Source organism: Pelodiscus sinensis, chromosome 2 (assembly GCF_049634645.1).
Source record: "Pelodiscus sinensis isolate JC-2024 chromosome 2, ASM4963464v1, whole genome shotgun sequence".
Taxonomy (NCBI): Eukaryota; Metazoa; Chordata; order Testudines; family Trionychidae; genus Pelodiscus; species Pelodiscus sinensis.
Genome location: NC_134712.1, coordinates 162,664,173 through 162,686,738, shown reverse-complemented (window position 1 = coordinate 162,686,738; position 22,566 = coordinate 162,664,173). Strand labels below are relative to the sequence as shown.

Sequence of the window (22,566 nt, the reverse complement as noted above, 5' to 3'; positions counted from 1 at the left end):
GTACTGTAGACATACCCTTACAGAGCAATAATTCTATGTATATAAACATAATTTTCTTGGAGCACAGTTTGAAACATGTTACATAATCTTTCCTGTGAGGCATTTAAATTTGCATCACAGATATTTGGTGTAGAATTCAGATATTGATCATTTTCATAATTGTCTGACATTTAAGGGGCTCTTTGTAACCAAAAATACAAAAAAGAGAAATATATAAATAAAATTAATCATGTTGGTGAAGATAACCAAGCAAAGGGTTTTTTTCCCCCATACAGATTCAGATACTTTATTTCATTTTCCTCCTGTAGCCTCACTCAGCCAAACCCCCATTGCCTTCATTGGGTGTCCTGAAAAAGATTGCCACATTTAGCCTCAACAAATACTTAAAGTTCTTAATTGCATTTTTTAGATTTCTGATACTGGTTTTGTACTTATCATTCCTATACTGTGTATCTATAGCTCTGTTCAGAATTAATTCCATTTAGAAGACAATTCTTGACAGCCCCAGTAAATTCAGAAAGCTCTATTCACTCATCAATACATGCTTGTATGTGCAATTCCCACTAAATTCAACACAATTATTTGTATGCAGCAAGGGCTTTTTATCCCTTAGGAATCTAGTTATAATCTCCAGGTGAATGTCACCCATGGATCATGATTTTCCTTTTATTATTGAGGTCATGATGGGTATTGTGCTGAAGAACAGAGGCTCTGTGATCTTTGGGAGAGAGGCCTTCCTGAGACTTTTGCCTTCAATAAATCGTGACTCTCCTTGTTACCTTTTGAGAAGCGTTCTTTATTTTAGCCTATACTTGTCACTATTGGTTCTTCACCATTCCTTCAGGCTGGACAAAGTGGAGAAATAGTTTGAGGTAAATAGAATGAAATTCAATAAGGACAAATCTAATGTACTTCACTTAGGAAGAAATAATCCATTACTCATATACAAAATGAGCAATAACTGTCCAGGAAGGAATACTGTGGAAAGGGATCTAGAGGTCATAATGGACCACAATCTAAATATGAGTCAACAATGCTAATATTGTTACCAAAAAAAAAAAAAAGAGAGAGAGAGAAAGAAAGAAAGAAAACATCATTTTGGAATTCATTAGCAGGAGTGTTGTAAAGAAGACCTAAGGCATAATTCTTCTAATTTGCTCCATGCTGGTTAGGCCTCAACTGGAATATTGTATTCAGTTCTGTATGCCACAGTTGAGTAAAGATGTGAACCAATTGGAGAAAGTCCAGAGAAGAAAAATAAAAATCATTGGAGGTCTAGAAAACATGACCTGTGCGGGAAGATTGAATTAGATTTATTTACTCTAGAAAAGAGCAGACTGAGAGGAGACATGATAATAGTTTTCAAGGTTCTAAAAGGTTGTTACATAGAGGAAGAAGAAAAATTATTCTTAACCTCTGAAGACAGGACAAGAATCAATGGGCTTAATTTGCAGGAAGGGAAGTTTAGATTGGACATGAGTAAAAGCTTTGTCAGGGTGGTTAAGCCATGGAATAAATTGCCTATGGAGGTCATGGAATCTTCATCACTGGAGATGTTTAAAAACAGATTAGACAAACACCTATCAAGGATGGTCTAGATGGTACTTAGTCTTACAATGAGTGCAGGGGATGGACCCCAGGGGTCTCTTCCAGTTCTATGATTTTAGGTGTTAATATATTTCAGTTCAGTGCATTGAATGGTAGTGTCTGGAACAAGGGTCTCCAGCAGAGCCAGTCTCTGCAGTACGCTGCCTGATTATTTAGAAAAGTCAGCAATCATATCTTCAGCCCAGTAGTAGCAGCAACACTGGCTGCTTAAAGCATGTTTCTGTACTTACGATAGGCTTCACAGCTACTTGTTCCCAGTGTTGATCCTGCCTTGGATCTAGCCGAGACCCTGTCTCACACTCCTTCAGGTAACCTGGTCCTTTAACTCTCATTTCTGGCTTTGGAACCTGTCCTTTTGCTCTGACTTCTTGAGTGTGATTTCTGACTTTGGCTATAACTCTGACTCTAACCACTGACCTTCAAATCCTCCTCTAGAAACTGGTCATGACTGTTCATTTCCTGTTCACTGATGTAAAATTTAAAAATTCTGAATATCTTCAAGGCTTTCTCTGTGTGTGTCTCTCTAAAATAAACATAGGACTTTTAAGTTTATGTGAAAAAATTTGGAAAAAATTAACTGCCTTGTGTGCTCCAGATGTGGCTGTAGTAAACAAAATTACGACATTCCTTCATTGTTACTAGATGGTTTAATTAGGAACAGTTCCATTTGGGGATTGGAGGGAGCAAACAATTAAAAGACTTCTCAAGGGCTACGTCTAGACCGGCATGATTTTCCTGAAATGCTTTTAATGGAAAAGTTTTCTGTTAAAAGCATTTTTGGAACAGAGCATCTGGATTGGCACGGACACTTTTCCACAAAAGCACTTTTTTCTGTCTACACTAGCCCTTTTGCGCAAAAGTTTTGCAGAAAAGGAATTTTGCCCGAATGGGAGCAGCATAGTATTTCCGCAAGAACACTGACAATCTTACATGAGATCGCCAGTGCTTTTGTGGAAATTCAAGCGGCCAGTGTAGACAGCTGGCAAGTTTTTCCAGAAAAGTGGCTGATTTTCCAGAAAAACTGGCCAGTCTAGACACAGCCAAGACACATGAAGAAACTTTTTGCTATTACTGTTAAGATATAGTCAAATTCTTCCTTTTGTGAGGGACTGTCTTCCTTTTTAATAGAATTGGTTTTAACTAACCATATTTTAAAATGCTGTTTTACCTTACTTTAGTATGTACTGGTGAAGAATTTTAACATGTCCTTAAAATGTCTGATGAAAGTGCTCCAGTGCAATGTAGTGTCAATAGGGGAAATAATACAAATTTACAGTTACCTGTAACTTCCACTGAGGTCAGGATTTGACTTAATAGGAATACTGCATTAACTGGTGCATTAACTCTCAGAAGGGTTGATGTTTGCTTTTCTTACCATTCCCATGACAATTGGCCCAATGGCTTCAGTGTAATTATTCCTCTGAGTAATAAGGGTTACTCAGAGTTTAAAGGTTTACAGGGTCTTAGAGTAGAACTCTTGTGGAACTGATTCATGAGACTTGTGGTGTTTTCCTTTTTACCAGAGATACAAACAGGCAATATTTCTCATGATGTATTATTAGTCCTTCTGCTTCTGGTCCAGATAGGAACTAGTGAAAATGAGTTTTGAAGCAGGGGAAGGCTAATAAAACTTCAATTCAATTTGAATTTCTCTAATGTTGGATGAATGTTTATTTTATTTTCCCCAACAAACTTTCCTGTGCCTAAAATTATGTAATATAAGTGCTGTGTATACAAGGTGTAAGGATCAGAAAGTTGCAGGACATTGAGAGAATTTCTCTAAGAGTTGTGATATTCAAGTGTGTTACATATATGTTTGTGAATTCAATTATGTTTGCAAAGAATTTTGTATTTACAAATGTATATATAAAAGTAAAACATCACAGTTTTATACTGATGGGGGAATGGGTTGGCAGAAATGTTAAAGTTTGTATCCGGGCTCATACCTTAGCGAAGAAATTCCTTAGCCCTGGTACTGTGCTCAAGCTATTAGGCATCAACTGTTTCTGCAGACCATAATTTATGTATACAAATTAAGAATGGGATTATCAAAGAGCCTAAGATTTAGGCACACAGCACCTATTGAAAGTCAGTGGGCGTTAGCTCGAATTTTCAAAATGCTCCAAGGGAAGTGGCAGCCTAAGAAATTGATGATATGCCTGGTATACCTGCATTTGCTAGTATACTGGTACTACTGGGTGAATAATTTAGCTTTGATAATTTATTCACAGAAGGATGCAAAAATAACATCTCCATTCCCTCTGTTTCCCCCCTGCTCCCTACCATTATTCACCCTTTTCTAGAGCCCGTAGAATAATATCTGCTGAATGAATTATTTAATTTTTCCGTGTCCCATCAGTTAAAGCATGAATAATCTGCCTGCCGATTGTTTCTAATCTGTCTAGAAAGTAGTATCTTTTAGTTCAGTTTGGTTAAGCATTGAGCAGAGGATAGGGGAGAACTGGAAATGGGAGAGCAGCATTTTAAACCTTGTAAAAGGCAGAGCTCTGACAATGCCAGTTTTCCACAGTGGTTGATTTCAGGCAAAATCTTAATGCTACTTTAACACAGAGAAAGAGTGAGAGAGTATGTGTGTCAGTCCCAGAGTTTAATTTTTAAGGAAAGAGATGCTGAGGGTCCACCAATTTTTTTTTAACCAGTGAGAGCAGATGAAGGAAGCACAGAGCTTCCAGGGTTCTCAAATGCCAAGCCTAGAGGAGCTGGGGCTCAGCCCGGCACAAATTAAACGCTGGGTAATTCCACAATGAAAACATCTGCATTGGAGGCTTCTGCAGTCCTCCCAGCTCTTTGGCAGGCGGGGTGTTGCTCAGCCCCTCAGAATTAGGACCGCTCGGAAGACCGGCCTGCTTGGGGATCCCGGGAGGCTGGAGCACAGCGAGCCTGTACCATCTTCACGCGAAGGGGAGCAGAGTGGGAAGGGGCAAGGCGGCCGAGGAGGGCTGCCACCTCCTTCGGTTGTCCTGGCCCGGGGAAGGAAAAGGAGGCCGGGAGGGAGGGAGGCGGCGCGCTGCGAGCGGCGCGCCTCCACTTCAGCACCATGGACAGTCACCCCCGGGGCTGAGCGAGCGCGGCCGCCTCCCCCGGCGCCTCGCCTCACCTCTGCGCGCCTCCCCCGAGCGCCTGGCGCAAGTTCCTTTGGCTTTTGCCCCGAGAAGCAGGCCCGGGAAGGAGCGAGCTGGGGCCGGAGGAGGAGGGAGGAGCCGGGGGAGGGAAGCGAAGCCGAGGGGAGGGCAGGGAAGGCTTCCCCCTCCCCTCCCCTCTCCTCTCCGGTTGGGTTGTGCCAGCCGCGGCGGCGGCGGTGTTTGCTCCTGCTGGGAGCCGAGTGCAGGAGCAGGGAGGCTCGGAGCCGCCTCCTCTGCAGCGGGATCCGCTCTGGCTGTGGCGGTGGCTCAGTGTGTGTGAGTGTGTGTGTGTGTGTGTGAGTGTGTGCGCGCGCGCGCCCGGGAGCGTGCGGGTCTGGGTGTGCGAGTGCACCGGGCTATATATATACCCGGGCTGGGAGACGATTGGCAGCGTCTCACAGCAGCGCCGCTCTATGCAGAAGGAAAGGCTCAGCTGCAGTGGCAGCAGCAGCAGCATTGGCAACACCAACGTCTTTGCTCCCTTCCCCCCCAGTTAGCCCCTTTCTCCCCCTCCCCGCCTTTTTGGAGTGTTTTTATTATTTTTCCCTCCCTGCTCCTTGGTACTTCCTTCGGCTTCTCTCTCCCTCCCTCCCACCCCCCATACACCTCCCGCCGCTTATTTTTGATCCGAGGGAGGCGCGCGCACAACAAGAAGGGGAAGAAAAGTGTTGGGACTTATCCTGGGCTGCTCCTGACCCAGAGGCAGGAGGCGAAGAGGGGTTTCGGCTTCTACAGCCCTGCTCCCCGCTCTCTTTTCCGTTGCCTGCTCAGATCAAAGACAGAGGGAAGGAGGGAAAAGTGGAGGAAAAGCAGCTATTCCGCGGCTGACCTTTGGAGTAAAGGGAGCCGGGAAGGGAAGGATGGTTCCCCGAGCCGGCTGCAGGGCAGCCCTCTTCCTCTGGATTTTCAGCAGCATCAGCTGCAGAGCCAGGACTGCGCTCCCTGCATCCCGTAAGTACCTCTTTAAAAGAACCTTGCCCACTTTCCGCTCCGCATCCAGATTCCCACGATGACTCCGGAGGGAGGTTTCTCGGTGTTTGGGGCTTGTTTGGCTTGTGGTGTGCGCGCTCCTGGTCATGATCTGCTCAGCTTGTCATCGGGGCAGTTGATTGGGGCGATGCTGGTGGTAGTTGAGGGTGAAAGTTGGGGGAGTAGGGAACTGCTACAGGAGAGCTGGCTGGGTCTGCAGTGTGAACTTGACATTCTCTTCCGGATGAGTTGGGTTGGGGATCGGGATCTGCACGTACTGGGACAGGAAAGGGGGAGGCGTGGGCAAATTTCTCAATTAGTGGGGGTTTTTTGGGAGGGGGGCGGTAAACGGAGAATAAACACTTTTGGTGTTTGTGGGGTCGGAGAGAGAGCGGGAGGGAGCTCAGGCAAGATGCCGAGAGTGAAGTTTTGCTTCACAAAACGAGTGAAGTTGTGCTGTCGCTGACCAGCCATTGCCCTCACAGTGAGAAAAGTGCCAGCGAAATGATTAAACCAGCAGATGAAATGCTGAACTTAAGAGAGCAAAAGCACCTGTAATAGGACCGCATCCTGCTGCCAGTAATGACAATGCACTCGTTGATTTCCAGGGAAGCATCAAACCTTTAATGTTGCAATGAGCTGTTAGTTTGCAGCAAAATATGAGCAGGTAGAGGCCAGTATGAAGTATTTAGTTTTCTTTCTCTACCTGATGCAGAGAGCGTGCCATTTGACTGTTATTTGTGAAATAGATACTGAAATGATGTGTAGCATTTTAAAAGGATCTGCGGTGTTAGCGAGAGCAGGAGACTTGTGGTAATCAGCCTGTTTTTTTATGGATAGGTACATTTGGGTGTGTGTGACAGTTTTACTGATCAAGCAGTGAATTGTTTTGGAATGTATACATTGTACTGAGGTGTGAGTGGATCTCTTTCCTTTCTATGGGTTTGAACAAAACTATTATTAGGTTTTGGATCTGGAATACAACTGTACTGATCTGACTCACTGTCCCTCCTCCCATTTCATATGGTCAGTTTTGAAAAAAAAAAGTGCCATATATTGAGACCATTGTATATTTTTAACCAAAGAGATAAAAAAACCCAGACACTCTGCCTTATCCTAAGTCTCTCAAACTATAGTCTTCTGCTATTTCCCCCTTTCCCTCAGGAGCAATACCAGTACAAAAGATTATTACTTTTGACTCAATTGTTCATCTCAGTTATGTTCTGAATGTGATTTCTTTGTACGCAGTAATAGGTCATTGTTCATAACTGGAATACTCATAAAAAGGCATAATAACTTGGGTTACCGTCATTCTGTTCTTGGGATATAAACTCCCTTGCAATGTAGGTAATAAGTATTTTGTAATGCCATAGCGGATGTTCATAGTTCTGCTACAAATTTAATTTTAGAGATAACATACAGTATTTTAAAATTTGTCATACAATTTGATAACACAATAATCATATGTTTAACCTTAGAAAAAGTTTGATAAGTTTTTATTAAATAAAATACTTCTAAAATCAGGGCAGGTAAAAAGCATACTTACTATTATCATAAGAATTAAAAACTCACTGATGTATATTTCAGTATTCTAGATTTTTTAGTATCTACAGTGTAGTAATATGAAAGAGCTGTACATACAAAACTCCTTATGAAGAGTATAGAGTTCACACTTTTTTTTTGATTCACTAAAAGTATAATGTGATTTGGTTTATAGGCAATGGAAATATAGCTACAATCCAATATCAATCTCCCTTACTATTAGTAGCAAGATGATGAACATGATAACATATGAAAAATGCATTCAGTTCTGTTCAGAAACATTATAATACTTGCCATTCCCAGTGCTAGTGAAATGGTTCTAGAGTTGGTACTTATAAATCATGATGTCTGTTGGCTAACTGGATATTCTATTGCACATTTTAGTATACAAGCTGATTTATTTTGTCTTTTATTTCTGTTGTCTCCAGCTAATTGTAAATTGAATTGATGATCACACTTTTTCTTTGAAGAGAAGCCAGTTGCCTCTGTTTTCTTCTTGGCTCTGGCTTGGATAGACATAATGGAAATTTTTGGCGGATGTATGGACTTTTTGAAATGAAAGGAATATTTATAATTTTAGTATATAACTAATTTCCGTCCAACAATTTCTTTACTGTACTCTGCTCCGCTCTAGTAAATGTTTAAGAAATCCTCCAGTATTTCACTATTGGGGAAACATGAGTATAAATCTTTTTGTATTTTTTCTAGAAAGCAGACTGTAAGTTTGGTGTCCATTACTCCCTTATTGATTCTTCTCCAGTGAAAATAAATACTGGATTCCCATTAGCTTCAGTGAGAGCAGAATTGGACCCTGAGTTTTCATTGTCCATCTAGTTTCACTAGTCAGAGCAGATTGTATCTCAAATTTTCATTTTCTCTGCACTTTCACTAAGTCTCCCTATTTCACTGAAATGATACCTGTCAGTTAATCTGACCACCTCTGTGTCAGTTTGAAAATAAACATAAACCAAACCCAAAGATTAATTGGGGGAACATGAGTCTGGTGTTTGTATAATAAGCATGCATGTGATACAGGAAACTAATGCAATATTATCCATAATCCTCCCCTGTACCCATCTGCTTTTTAGTTTGGTTGATATCTTTTCAAAACTTCACCAAAAAGTTCTTTAGATTGTATACGTCTGGTCAAGATTTAACAGAAAGGGGATCAAAACTCTTTCAGTGCTTGAATCATGGCTAATGAACAGCTCTACCAGGAGAGGTCATCACAAGACAAAAAGTAACATGGAAAATCCAAATTTACTTCTTTACCTAGTTTAAGGATGTGATGGCAAGAAGAAGGTGGTGGTTGTGTGAACTAGAAAGATAATCTTAATAGTCTCATTAAAAAAAATAACTTACCTACCTGATACACCTATTCGTAAGGTCACCTCTTGGGCCATGTATTTCCCTAATGTGAAAGAATCACAGCTAAAATTTGTTTTCAGTGGCTGTTTATGATCAACATAAGTTAGTTCATCACAGAATTTCTCACTATTTAATCTGCATTTAAAGTCATACACATGTGAATGCTTGTGTGTTCACCTATTACACTATTTCAGCTGAAGCAGCAATTCTTTTCCCCTGTTTTACAAGAGACTGAAAACATGAAGTGCTGTATTTAGTTGTGTATACATGAAAAATGTGTTTTGTCTTCAAGTTATTCTTGTCTTCCTGCACTATCCTCAACTGGGGAAAGTGAGGGAGGTCTGAATTAAAACATAAAATAGAACTGTGATGTCCCCTTACAAAGTTTGTCATGATACAGAAAGCTTTATTTACGGGATGGTAAGAAAATATAAGTGGAGATATCTGTTTAACTCAGAATGAATATTGTATGTGTGAGCATGGGGGGAAAGTCTATTCAGATGGGCTATGTCTAGATTGGCCAGTTTTTCCGGAAAATCAGCCGCTTTTCCAGAAAAACTTGCCAGCTGTCTACACTGGCCACTTGAATTTCCGCAAAAGCACTGACTTCCTACTGTAAGAAATCAGTGCTTTTTGCAGAAATACTATGCTGCTCCCGTTTGGGCAAAAGTCCCTTTTGCGCAAAACTTTTGTGTAAAAGGGCCAGTGTAGACAGCTGAGATTTGTTTTGCGCAAAAAAGCCCCGATCGCGAAAATGGCGATCGGGGCTTTTTTGCGGAAAAGCGCATCTAGATTGGCCACGGACGCTTTTCCGCAAAAAGTGCTTTTGCGGAAAAGCGTCCGTGCCAATCTAGAGGCTCTTTTCCGAAAATGCTTTTAATGGAAAACTTTTCAGTTAAAAGCATTTCAGGAAAATCATGCCAGTCTAGACGTAGCCCTGGTGTCTGGGAGTATCTTCTACTGCTGAGAAGAAAACAGAATAAATGTTTTCATGAAATCTGGTATACTTCAACATGAGTAAAAGGGGGTGTAGTATTGTATTACATATAACTATGTTCCTTTCTTTAATTCATATTCTATAAATACAAGGAGAAGATTTAAAGGACTTAGGCCAGCCAATGCTGCAAAACATTTTAAACTTGAGCTCAGCTTTAAGCAATAAATAATTCCCTTCTCTGTTTATCAATTTACTTAAAGATAAGCCCTTGTATAAGTCTCATTGAAGTAAATGGGGCCTTAGAACATGCTTAAAAGTAATCACATGCTTAAGTGTTTTGCTGCCAAACATGTCTGTCTTTGTAGAGTTCTTCTGCATTAAAACTAAAACTCAAAAGAGAAACCAACAAGCAATTTGTTTTTTAAATGTTCAGTTAACATTAAACTTGTACACAACATGGTAGGTGACTGTAGCTGAATGAATGAATTTTATATAATTTGTGAATGAATACATTTTATAAGAAATACTCTGCTAATCTATTATAAATTGGTGGTAACATCAGGAGAATATTTTTTCTACATACTAAAACAGGCATATTGCCTCAGCCTTAGTTTGGCCAAAAACAAGGGGAAAAATATGCTAGTCCAAGGAGATGAAAGGACTGTGTTTCAAAGCAGCATTAACTCATATGTTTGAAACACCACACAAAAATTGATGGTGTGCACTTACCTGTTCATATAAAATAAGGTCCAAAGCCCATTGGAGTTGATGGGAAGCTTTCAATTTACCTAACAGACATTGAATCACATGCGTATATTATGGAATGTGTCCATGCAAAAACTATTTGTGCTTTGTATTTTTATCCAATTAGTATGCAAATTATCACGTGTAATAACAAGTGATTAGACATAAAAATTGTTCTTGCGAGTAGTGAAGCATACAGTGATGTGCAAGCTCAAAAAGAAGCTCCATGGGTTTTGACTCCTTCTTTTCCAAACAAATCAAATGTCTTTTCTGAATATCCCCCCATGTTTGGATTCATGTAAGCACCAGAAAAGAGCCCTGGTTCCATAACCCAGGCCTGGTAAGGAATGGAAGCCAGGGGGGAAGGGCTGTTTTGGAGAGTGATCCCACACAACCTTCAAACTATAATGGCAGCTCCTGTCCCATGGGTCTGGACCCAGCTCCAGGCCACACCTGAACAGCACTTCAACCCTGCACTTCAACTTACAGTGTATAAGGTCTAACTTGTCTTGAAACCAGGTCTGGGAACTGATAGGCAAGGGACACCTGCAACCTTGCAACAGCTGTAATCTGCTTGTTCTCCATAGTCCACTGTGGGCACAGACCATGAGAAATTCCACCTCAAGGTATCTAAGAGCCAGCAGCCTCTTGGTTCCCTGCCTTTCTAAACCCAAGGGGGGTTCCAGGAAGTGTTCTTGAAACAGAGCGGATCTCCTATATACTGGTGATGACCATTTACTTTAAGCTCTCGAGCTTGACTTTGCCACCTATTTGGACTTTGATCCTTGGTTCAGCTCTGGACTGGAACACTAACTTCTCTTTATACATTTCCTCATGTTTGACCCTGATTTTACCCTTGTCAGGATCCTAACATAATGCTTGGAGTAGGGAGCTGAGCCCACCCCTGCGGGAGTGGGATTGCTTCTGGGGGGGGTCAATGCAGGGAGGGCTCATTCCCCAAACCAGTCCCTGCCTTCCTTCTGCACTGGGCCTAGAGAAATATTTTTGCCTGACTTTGCACTCTTGGCTTCATGATTTCTATGGGTGCCACTGAACCCATTTTAAATCCTCCCTTATATTTGACTCTGACGTCAAAGGCCGATTAACTAAATCTGGAGATGTGCACCTGCCCATCTCTCTTTTAAATGGCATCTATGATGCCTTAGGTGGCCATGTACATAGATCTATATGACCTCAACAGTAGCTCATTAAGGCCATGTCCGCACTAGAAAACTATTTTGAAATAACAAAATTCGACTTAATTTTACAAAATGGAAATAGAATTTTCAAGGAGGGGATATCTTGAAATTAGTCCGAGGCAGGCTACATTAATGTAGCCTCGACTTAGAGCCTGTGTGATGGTGACATAATGGGATACATCTCCTATGAAATAAAGTTAAGATTACTTTCACAAGTGATAAGAAGATTAAATTATATTCACTTAATGCATTAGTATTGAAGTGTTCATGAGATGTGTTTGGGTCATTGAAAAATAGGCATTTTAGGCCAATGTTTGAATAGGCTTCCTTAAGGGCACCTTTAAAATATGTCATTCTGAAAATACAAAATGGCTACTTAGACGCAAACAGATAATGAGACATGCAAATGAAAATAATAATATGCAAAGTAGCTTTTCTGTATTATGTTGTGAGATCTAAATGTGCAAATGCAGGTTTTGAATATGAAATATTGAGTTCCCCCATTGAATACTGGGACTTTCTGTTTTTTTTTTAAAGGATTAATTTTTCCAGCAGCAGTTTCCAAAAACAAGTTTCACCAAGGACTTTATAAACTCTGCAATAATTTTTTCCTGCATTAAGTCAATACATTGTTTATATACTGTATGCTGAGTGAGACACTGTTTTGTCATAGTGAATACAGTGTGAGCATCAAAGGCAATCTATGGTCCCATGAGAGAAAATCTTGCTTTATCAATCATAATTATGCTTGAAATAATTATATTTAAGTGATAAATATATTTAAATATTGCCTTTCTTCTCACTGAAAAGCAAGAGAAAAAATGTAATACCATAAAGATACACATAGAGAAAAGTGTATTTAAAAACAACTCACTTGAAGACTAATAAATGTGCCCTTTGAGGCCCCAATCTGTATTAGTAAAGTAGTAGTAAAGTAGTCCATCCATATTAGTAAAGAACAAGTGTGTGGTTTAAATTAATTATGTGTTTAGGTGCTGAATGAATAATTGAATAATGGTTCTGAGTTCATTGAAAAATTATGGAATTGAGTACATTCTTAAATGTTTTGTTAATATGGGACCATCATGATCATAAACACATGTTGGAATCAAAGTTGAGGAGGAGGGTAAATGTGCTTTCTGATTATATCACTGGTATCATGACCGTAGAAATTCATCCTTTTCAGTACATTGTGGTTGATGATGCTTAACAATATGAAGAGCAGAAGGAAGTATCATAATTACTAAATATTTCATTTCTGATTCTTTTTATCTTCTAGCAATATTACATTTTATTTTTTAAAAAAGAATTATATCCATTTAACATAAAAATTAAGATGATAAAATATATAAGTACATACTTAAAGAGGAACATCCATATTTGCAATGAAAATATACAGTAACAGGGTGGCAAGATACTCTTGCTTGCATACTTTGTTGACAGGTATTAGATTTCTGCAGGGAGATGCAAGTTTATTTGTTGCTGAGACACTGGGGCAGACATGGCTCCGTACTGAACTAGAGATGTCATAACCCTCTGGCAGCTAGAGTTTGAGACAAGTCCTGTAGGAAGAAAGAGTTCGGGAGTAGGCTGAAGTTTGAATAGGGTTCTTTTGGAATGAATGGAGGCAGTAAAACCAGACTCCAGAAGCAGATGTCTTTCTGAGACTATAATGCCTATGCATGTAGCTTGTGTTTGGAGTTAATTGGGGCAACTGTGAGCTTTCACTTTCCAAACTACTCCTACCTTTATATTTCTAAGCGTTTTACAATACAGATGTTATTTACTGAATCTAGAATAGCAAAGATCTCATTCCACTGTGTTCCCCACCTTCTCTTCTACTGATAAAACTTTGTAATTTGACTTACAGGGAAAATGGTTGCAGCGTAAGTAAAGTGACATCTAATGAATAGTTTTCAGTGAGTCTGGACTCCTGTGTTATGGATTTGCCTCTCTCAGGCCATCAGGTTAAAGGTGAAGTTTCTTACATTAGTCTACACATCAGTGATGGGCAACCAAGGTTAGTGAGTAGGCCACAAGTTTGAAATAAGTCATGTGAACTAGCCATGACCCCAAGAATAAGATGTAATATACAGTGTGCTGAGTATTTCAAAACAAATAGAAACGCTTTAATCATTCATATATTAATACGGCTGTCATCAATTTTTAAAAAAGAAACATTTACACTTTATAATATCACATCCCTGCCCGGCATCTTAGAATCATAGAGCTGGAAGAGACCATAGAAGGCCATCAAGTCCAGCCCCCTGCCCAAGGCAGGACCAATCCCAATTAAATCAACCCAGCCAGGGCTTTGTCAAGCCAGGACATAAACACATCTAGGGACGGAGACTCCACTATTTCTCTAGGCAACCCATGCTAGTGTTTCACCACCCTCCTAGTGAAATAATTTTTCCTACTATCCAACGTGGACCTCTCCCATTGCAACTTGAAACCATTGTTCCTTGTTCTGCCATCCATCACTACTGTGAACAGCCTTTCTCCAGCCTGTTTGGAACCTCCCTTAAGGAAGTTGAAGGCTGCTATCAAATCCCCACTCACTCTTCTCTTCTGCAGACTAAATAGACCCAACTCCCTCAGCCTCTCCTGGTAGGTGATATGCTCCATCCCCCTAATTATTTTGGTCACCCTCCGCTGGACCCTCTCCAATGCATCCACATCCTTCCTGTAAATGGGGGCCCAGAACTGGATCCAGTACTCCAGATGTGACCTCACCAGAGCCAAAGAAAGAGGAATAATCACATCTCTGGATCGACTGGCAATGCTCCTCTTAATGCAACCTTCTTGGCTACAAGGGCACACTGTTGACTCATGTCCAGTTTCTCATCCACTGTAATCCCCAGGTCCTTTTCTGCAGAACTGCTACTTAGCCAGTTGGTCCCCCGCCTGTAACAATGCTTGGGATTCTTCCGTCCCAAGTGCAGGACTCTATACTTGTCCTTGTTGAACCTCATCAGATTTCTTGTGGCCCAATCCTCCAATTTGTCTAAGTCACTCTGGACTCTATCCCTTCCTTCCAGCGTGTCTACCTCTCCCCCTAGCTTAGTGTCATCTGCAAACTTGCTGAGGGTACAATCCATCCCCTCATCCAGGTCATTAATAAAGATGTTAAACAAAACTGGTCCCAGAACCGAACCCTGGGGCACTCTGCTAGAAACCAACCACCATCCTGACATTGAGCTGTTGATCACTACCTACTGATTCCGACCTTCCATCCCGTTTTCTATCCATCTTACCATCTATTTATCCAATCCACATTCCCTTAACTTGCTGGCAAGAATGTTGTGGGAGACTGTATCAAAAGCCTTGCTAAAGTCAAAGTATATCACATCCACTGACTTCCCCGTATCCACAGAGCCAGTTACCTCATCATAGAAGCTAATCAGATTAGTCAGACACAACTTGCCCTTCGTGAATCTATGCTGACTATTCCTGATCACCTTCCCCTCTTCCAAGTGCTTCAAAATGGATTCCTTGAGGATACCCTCCATTATTTTTCCAGGAACTGAGGCAAGACTGACCGGCCTATAGTTCCCTGGATTGTCCTTCTTCCCTTTCTTAAAGATGGGCACTACATTTGCCTTTTTCAAATCATCCGGGATCTCTCCTGATCTCCACGACTTTTCAAAGATAATGGCCAAAGGCTCCACAATGACACTTGCCAACTCCCTCAGTACCCTCGGATGTATTAAGTCTGGACCTATGGATTTATGTATGTTTAGCTTTTCTAAATAGTTCCTAACCTGTTCTTTCCCCACTAAAGGCTATCCACCTTCATCCCATATTGTATCACTTAGTGCATTAGTCTTGAATCTGACCTTGTCTGTGAAGAAAGAGGCAAAGAAAGCATTAAGTACTTCAGCTTTCCCTACATCATCTGTCACTAGGTTACCACCCTCATCCAGTAGGGGCCCCAAATCCTTTCTGATCACCTTCTTCTTGCTAACATGCCTGTAGAAACCTTTCTTGTTATCCTTCACATCCCTTGCGATTTGCAATTCCAATTGCGCTTTCGCCTTCCTGCTAACTCCCCTGCATTCTCGAGCTATACATTTATACCCCTCCCTAGTCATCTGTTCAAGTTTCCACTTTTTGTAAGCTTCCTTTGTGTTCTTAAGTTCACTAAGGATTTCCCAGTGAGCCAATCCGGTCTGCTAGCATGTTTGCCTCTCTTGCTATGCATCGGGATGGCTTCTTTCTGTGCCTTCAATAAGGCTTCTTTAAAATACTGCCAGCTCTCCTGGGCTCCTTTCCTCTTCATGTTAGCATCCCAGGGGATTCTGCCCATCAGGGCTCTGAGGGAGACAAAATCTGCTTTTCTAAAGTCCAAGGTGTGTATTTTACTACTCTCTTTTCCTTCCTTTGGTCAGGATCCTAAAATCTACCATCTCATGATCACTGCTTCCCAGGTTGTTGCCCACCTCTACTTCCCCTACTAGTTACTCCCTGTTTGTGAGCAGCAGATCAAGCTGCACATGGCCTCTGGTCAGATCCTGCAGCACTTGTACCAAGAAGTTATCCCCAACATTCTCCAAAAACTTCCTTGATTGTCTGTGTACTGCCATATTGGTCTGCCAACAGATGTCAGGGTGATTAAAGTCCCCCAGGAGAACCAGGGCCTGCAATGTGGAAATTCTCTCAGTTGTCCAAAGAAAGCCTCTACCTCATCCATCTGATTCGGTGGACTGTAGCAGACACCAACCAAAACATCACTGCTGTTGCTTACACCTCTAAACTTAACCCATAGTCTCTCAACAGGCTTTTCTCCCTCTATATACTGGAGTTCTGAGCAATCATAGTGCTCTCTTATATACTGTGCAACTCCTCCTCCTTTTCTCCCCTGCCTGTTCTTCCTGAACAGTTTATACCCTTCCATGATAGCGCTCCAGTCATGTGTGTCATCCCACCAGGTCTCTGTTATCCCAATCAAATTGTAGTTCTTGGACTGGGCCAGGGCCTCCAATTCTTCCTGTTTGTTGCTCAGGCTTCTTGCATTGGTGTACAAACACCTCAGATAACCAGTTGCTCGCCCTACCGTCTGCATTCGAATCATGGGTCCTCCTTTGTTGCTCGTTCCTCTTTGCATTTCTTCCCGGTATCTGACTTTTCCACTACCCTCAGGGTTTTGTCACCATTCCCCAACAAACCTAGTTTAAAGCTCTCCCCACCAGGTTTGCAAGCCTGCCTGTGAAGATGCTCCTTCCTCTCTTTGTTAGGCGGATCCCATCTCTTCCTAACAATTCTTGTGCCCAGAACAGAGTCCCATGGTTGAAGAAACCAAAGCCCTCTCTGCAACACCACCTGTGCAACCACGCATTTACTTCCTCAGTTCCACGATCCCTACCCAGTCCTTTCCCTTCAACAGGGAGGATGGATGAGAACACCACTTGCATGCCAAAATCTTTGATCCTTCTTCCCAGCTCTATGTAATCCGCAGTAACCTGCTCAAGGTTGTTCTTGGCCGTATCGTTAGTTCCTAGATGGAGAAGCAAGAAGGGGTAGCAATCCGAATGTGTGATCAGTTTTGTAAGCCTCTCAGTCACATCCTGAATTCAAGGTAAGCAGTGCACCTCTCAAGAATCCAGGTCTGGTCGGCAGATGGATGGCTCAGTTCCTCTTAGGAGGGAGTCCCCGAACACCACCACCCACCTTCTTCTTTTTGGGCTGGTGGTCATGGAACCCCCATCCCTGGAACTATGCATCCCATGCCTTCCAGTTGAAGTGGTTCCCTTCCGATTTCTTCCTTGTGAGGTCCCTTCCAAAGCATTCTTCATTGCAGAGCCTGTGGAGAGAGCCTGAAAGTGATTACTTACCTCGGTAAGAATGGGGGATTCCTTCTAGAAGTTACATGCTGCCTCTTCTCCACCTCTTCTCCCAAACATGTCCCATAACTGCTCCTCCCTTCCTCCTAGTACTTCTGGAGTGCCTTAAAAAGGCTGATTTGTGCTCTGCCCTATTCTTCCCCCTCCCTCTCAGAGCTTGAATGCTGCAAATCAGCAGAAGGAAGAGCAGGCGCAGGGACGGGATGCAAAACAGCCAATTCATGGTGCTCCAGAAGTCTGGGAGGGAAGGGGAGGAGTTGGTAAGTGCAGAGCCACCAATGTGTGAGAGGTACAGGGGAACGAGAGTGAGAGGGGTTGCGTGGCCTACACATGGAACCCTGATGGGCTGTATGTGTGCTGCTGGTTGCCCACCATTGTTATACATGGATTTTGAAGACCTGTGTCTCAAATGTGCTTAGAGTTCAGTCGGCATACAGGGCAAAAAAGCTTGTGTGCCTGGGACAAGGAGTAGGATGAGAGCCAGAGATGTAGGAGATTTCTCCTGAACAAAAATGTGCTGTAAATTTTTAATTACAGATGCACTATTGCAGTGCCTTGGCATCTATCCCTAGAATATATAGAGTAGGGTGTAGGCAAGTATTTGTGTTCAGTGTTTGTTTGACAGATGTTTATTGACTTTTGGAATGTCATTATGGAGGGAGTGTCCCACATGCAATGAAAAACTGAAGCCTTGGGGTGTGTATGCTTGAAGCAATCTAATGAAATATCTGTATGGAAGCATGTAGTCACTGACGGAGAGTAATACAATCTGGATAGAATAAAATATGACATCTGTTTATATTTGTTTTACAGACTGATGGCTTAATTGGACAGGACAATGGTCCAGATCATGGTTTTTCAATCAGATGTTATGTTCCTTTTTCTTGAAATAATTTTATATTTAGGTAAATTTCCTTATGAAAATAATCACACACATTCTGTTGTCTTACACCTTTGTGAATCTCAGAAAACTACACTGAAATCAATAGACTCCCTCTGGTGTTACACCAGTGCATCAGAGAGAGAGAGATTTATTCATTTTGCTTTGTTTATTTACAAGTTTGTCAAATCTGCTTATGTTGTTCCATATGTCAGCTATTTAGCTACAAAAAGTGACTGTTTGATATGATTGGATTGCTGATACATGTACAATTACTTGATAAAGGTAATTTAACTTATAAATCATAACCATTCAAAGGTTTTAGGTTGGTTGAATCTTTGGAGCTAATGGATAAAGAGAAGACCACTGAATACCTCGATGTTTAATTTTAATTTAGTATGTATGTATTTTATAAACTTAGAAAGGAAAATATTAGAAATACCATGTCAGATTTAAGTACTGTATGCACTTATATCATTCTCTGCTCTCACAGAATAGCATTCATAGCTAGGTACTATGTATTTCTGCAGGGAAGATGCATACTGGGATTGTGGACTAAATTTCTTTGTCAGACATTGGTAAGAGTTTATTTTGTTTCAGACTGGAAGAAGTCACTGTATACCACGAGACATTAGTGTAGAGTTTGCCAGTTAATTTGTAGAGTCACATACACTGCTTTTAATGGCTCCAGAAATCATTGCCATCTAGCTTTTGGGTTTTCCTCTTCTGCTATAGGTGCTCTGCTTAGTCACTGAAATACTACCCATGTACTAAGTGAGAAAGAGTGGGAAAGTTTTACAGTAATATTAGAGTGCAGGGAAGACCTTCATTTTCTTTTCTTTATCCATCAATGAAAGCAGTAATATAACTTAATCAATTTTCCTTTTTCTAAAAATGGGATGTTCCTGTTTCCAGAGCTTGCCCAGTACATTTTTCCCAGATTCTCCTACGTCCTGTTTTTTGTAACCTGAAACAGCCATTGCAACTAAGCCAAAATGAAGTTAAGGAATGCTAAAATGACTGCGATCCTGTGCACAACTCCTTGATGGATTACGGAATGATCCCTTGCATTGCCTTCTTCCCTTAACATTTTTGTCTTGTTTTTAATCTGAAAATCTGTTCTTTGATTCTAGAGAAGAGGAGTTCAGTATGGTTCTTAACACTTCTAGTTCTTTCTGCATGGACTTGTTAACCCGAAGCCCCTTCTATGTAGCCTTTTCTTTCATTCCCCTCACAGGAACTAGTACTTCTCAGGAGGGCGCTTACACTGCCAAACGTGCATGAAATCATTAGTAAAATGTCCTGACATTTTTCACTCCTTCATGTGTGCAGACACCATGAGAGAACAAAAGAAAGAATTATTGCTGTAAAATGAGCCATGATGCTGGCGGGTGGTGAGGCTAGGCATAAGTGTCTTAAGGACCCAAATTTCCTACTGGATTCTTAGATTCTGTTGTATTAATTTTTATGGAATAAATGATCCAAAAATATTAGCATAATTCAGTCACTGAATAACATTTCACAGTTTTAAACAAGGCACAGGTTTGGCATACAGAAACATCAGCTTACTTGGCAAACACACCTTTAAACATTTTTTTTCCCCTCTTTTACCTTCCCATCAAGATAAAGGAAGGGGAAACAATTAAAGGCTTTGATATCTAAAGTATTAAATAAAGATTTTATTTTAACAAAATCCCTTTGCCCTTAAGGTATGTCTACACTACAGCATTATTTTGAAATATCTTATTTCGAAATAACGTGTCTATATACAAAATGCATTTTGAAATAGTGTTTTGCTATTTCAAAATAGCGTGTCCACACTGAGGCTGTGTCTAGACTATATGCCTCTGTCGGCAGAGGCATGTAGATTAGACACATAGGCAAAGGCAAATGAAGCCGCTATTTAAATGATCGCAGCTTCATTTACATTTACATGGCTGCCGCGCTGAGCTGACAAACAGCCGATCAGTTGTTTGTCGGCTCGCGCACTAGTCTGGACGTTCCCCTTGTCGACATCAAAGCCCTTTGTCGGCAGCCCCGTTATTCCTCGTGGAATGAGGTTTACCGGGGCTGCCGACAAAGGGCTTTGATGTCGACAGGGGGAACGTCCAGACTAGCGCGCGAGCCGACAAACAGCTGATCAGCTGTTTGTCGGCTCAGCGCGGCAGCCATGTCAATGTAAATGAAGCCGCGATCATTTAAATCGTGTCTTCATTTGCCTTTGCCAAAAAAACAAATCTACATGGCTCTGTCGACAGAGCCATGTAGTTTAGACGTACCCTGAGTGGACACTGAACCACATTTAAGGCTGGCCAGAACCAGGTCCGGTAGGGCATCAGCTCAGAAGGCCTGGGCTTAAAGGGACCTCCCCACCCCCCCAGACAGCCGGTTCTCAGGTTTCTCTGCTTGCTTGCCTACCTCGATGAGGGACAGGAAAGCATTTTGTCTTTGCATGCTCTGGTTGCTCTCACTTGGGACACCACATCACTCTGCAATATGGAGCCAGAGCTGTCCCTGGACACTCTGGTGCTTCTCGTGGACATGTTGCTTTGAGCCTGGCTGCACTTTCTGCTGGCTGCCATCCAGGAGGTCCATCGGGGGGCTGTCATTATCTAGGAGGCCCTGCAGGAGAGCTTCCAACCTGACAAGCACTAAGAGCCTCTCTGGTCTGACCCACTAGAGGCTTGTGCCTCATTCCTCCCTCACGTCCTTCCACTTACCCACCCCCCCTGATGTCAAATAATTTTTCTAGAACACAAACTCTCTTTATTTAACAAAACTGGAGTGTGTGTGGGGGGGGAATGAAACTCTGGTGAGACTGGGGAAAGGAGGTGGGAGAGGGTAGAAGAGAGGCTGAGAGAGGGGAGGGGGAAAACCTGGGAGGAACGAGCTAGAAGGGGGAGGGGAAGTTCAGGGTTCAAGGTTGGGGGGGTCTCGCCAGACCAACTTGATTTTCATGCAAACCTGATCCTTTGGTGGCCAGTCTGGCAGCTATCCTGCCATAGACGGCCAAGTTTCTTCATCTAGTGTGGAGATCATGGATGTTGGAGGCATCCCCCTGAAACCTGAATAAGGTCCATGATCTTCACCCTGGACCAGGAAGACGCCTGCCTTCTCCAGGCCCTGGAAGGCTGCTGGGAGCTGGCAAACTGTTCTTGGGGAGTAGTGGAGGGCTGGCTGCCAGTGGCTTGCTGGCTCATGTTTTGGGACCACTTGGTCAAGGGCAGTGACTGCTGGCTCTGTGCTGTCAGGCTTGGAGCTAGCACAGGCACTGTAGCCAGAGTCAACCTCTTTAAGGGATCCGGGGAGTGGAGAGGGAGAGGAGTGTTCTTGGGTGATGCTGGAGTGGCCACAGTCTGCTTTGGATATGACTGTCTTGAGTAACTTTATCACTTCAGTGTTTATCTCTTTTTCTAGATCACTTACTAATATTTTGAACAGTTCTGTCCCTGTGGGACTTGCTATTTACATCTCTCAATTTGGAAAATTGGCCATTAATTCCTACTATTTACTACTTATCTTTTAACCATTTAGTACTCCATGATAGGACCTTCCTTGTTGCTAAAGAGGCTTTGGTGAGGAACTTTGTCAAAGGTTTTTTTAAAATCTAAGTACAGATTGGACTCCCTGGTCCGGCACCTTCAGGATCTGAGCTGTCCCAGACTAGGGAGTTTGCCAGACTTGGGGAGGTCAGTGCCCTCCTTCTGGTTGCCCTGCTCCTGAGCTCCTTTTCCTGGAGTTGCCTGCCCTGACGCTGGCCCTGCTAAAGCTGGCTGGCCATGGCTCCACCTAGCTGCCCGCCCTCTGCCCCAGGGTCTTCTGGGGTTCCAGGCAAGGACCAATAGGCCATTGCAGGTCCCAGGGCCACAGGGTGTTTCCCAGGGTTCCCAACTGGGGCCACCTGGTACCACTGCCCTGCTGCTGCTGGAGGTTCTCCAGATGGTGCTGCCTGGCCACCTTGCCACACTGCTATGGCCACCCTGCTGCCCCTGGGGATTCCAGACACCTGCCTCCACCAACCCTGCTTCAGCTAGGGATTTCCCTGTAGAGGCTGCCCAGTCATCCCAGCCCTGCTGCCCCTGGGGGTTTCTCTGGGTTCTTGGCCAGGGCTGCCCAGCTGTAGGAAGCCCAGCTGCAGCCAGGGGTTCCCAGCTGGGATCAGGACTCCCAGGACACGTGGCCCTGCCTACGCTGGGGTTCCCCAACCCAGGCAGGATCTCCCGGACAGCTGTCTGGCCCTTGGCTGATGCTGAGGGTTCCCTGGCTGTGGCTGGGGCTGGGGCTGGGGCTGGGGCTCCCCAGCCAGGCACCATTGATGCTGGGGGTGCAAGAC

General features: G+C 42.7%; 1 protein-coding gene across 1 annotated transcript in view; it reads left to right on the top strand.

The window, feature by feature from the left end:
• The first annotated feature begins 4,779 nt into the window (after nucleotides 1-4,779).
• CNTNAP2 (contactin associated protein 2) overlaps nucleotides 4,780-22,566 on the top strand; it is a 1,606,913-nt gene continuing 1,589,126 nt past the window's right edge. Inside the window, exon 1 of the mRNA XM_075921713.1 lies at nucleotides 4,780-5,702. Within this exon, the coding sequence (XP_075777828.1) occupies nucleotides 5,612-5,702 (91 nt within the window). The 5' untranslated portion in view covers nucleotides 4,780-5,611. The remainder of the gene's footprint in view (nucleotides 5,703-22,566) is intronic.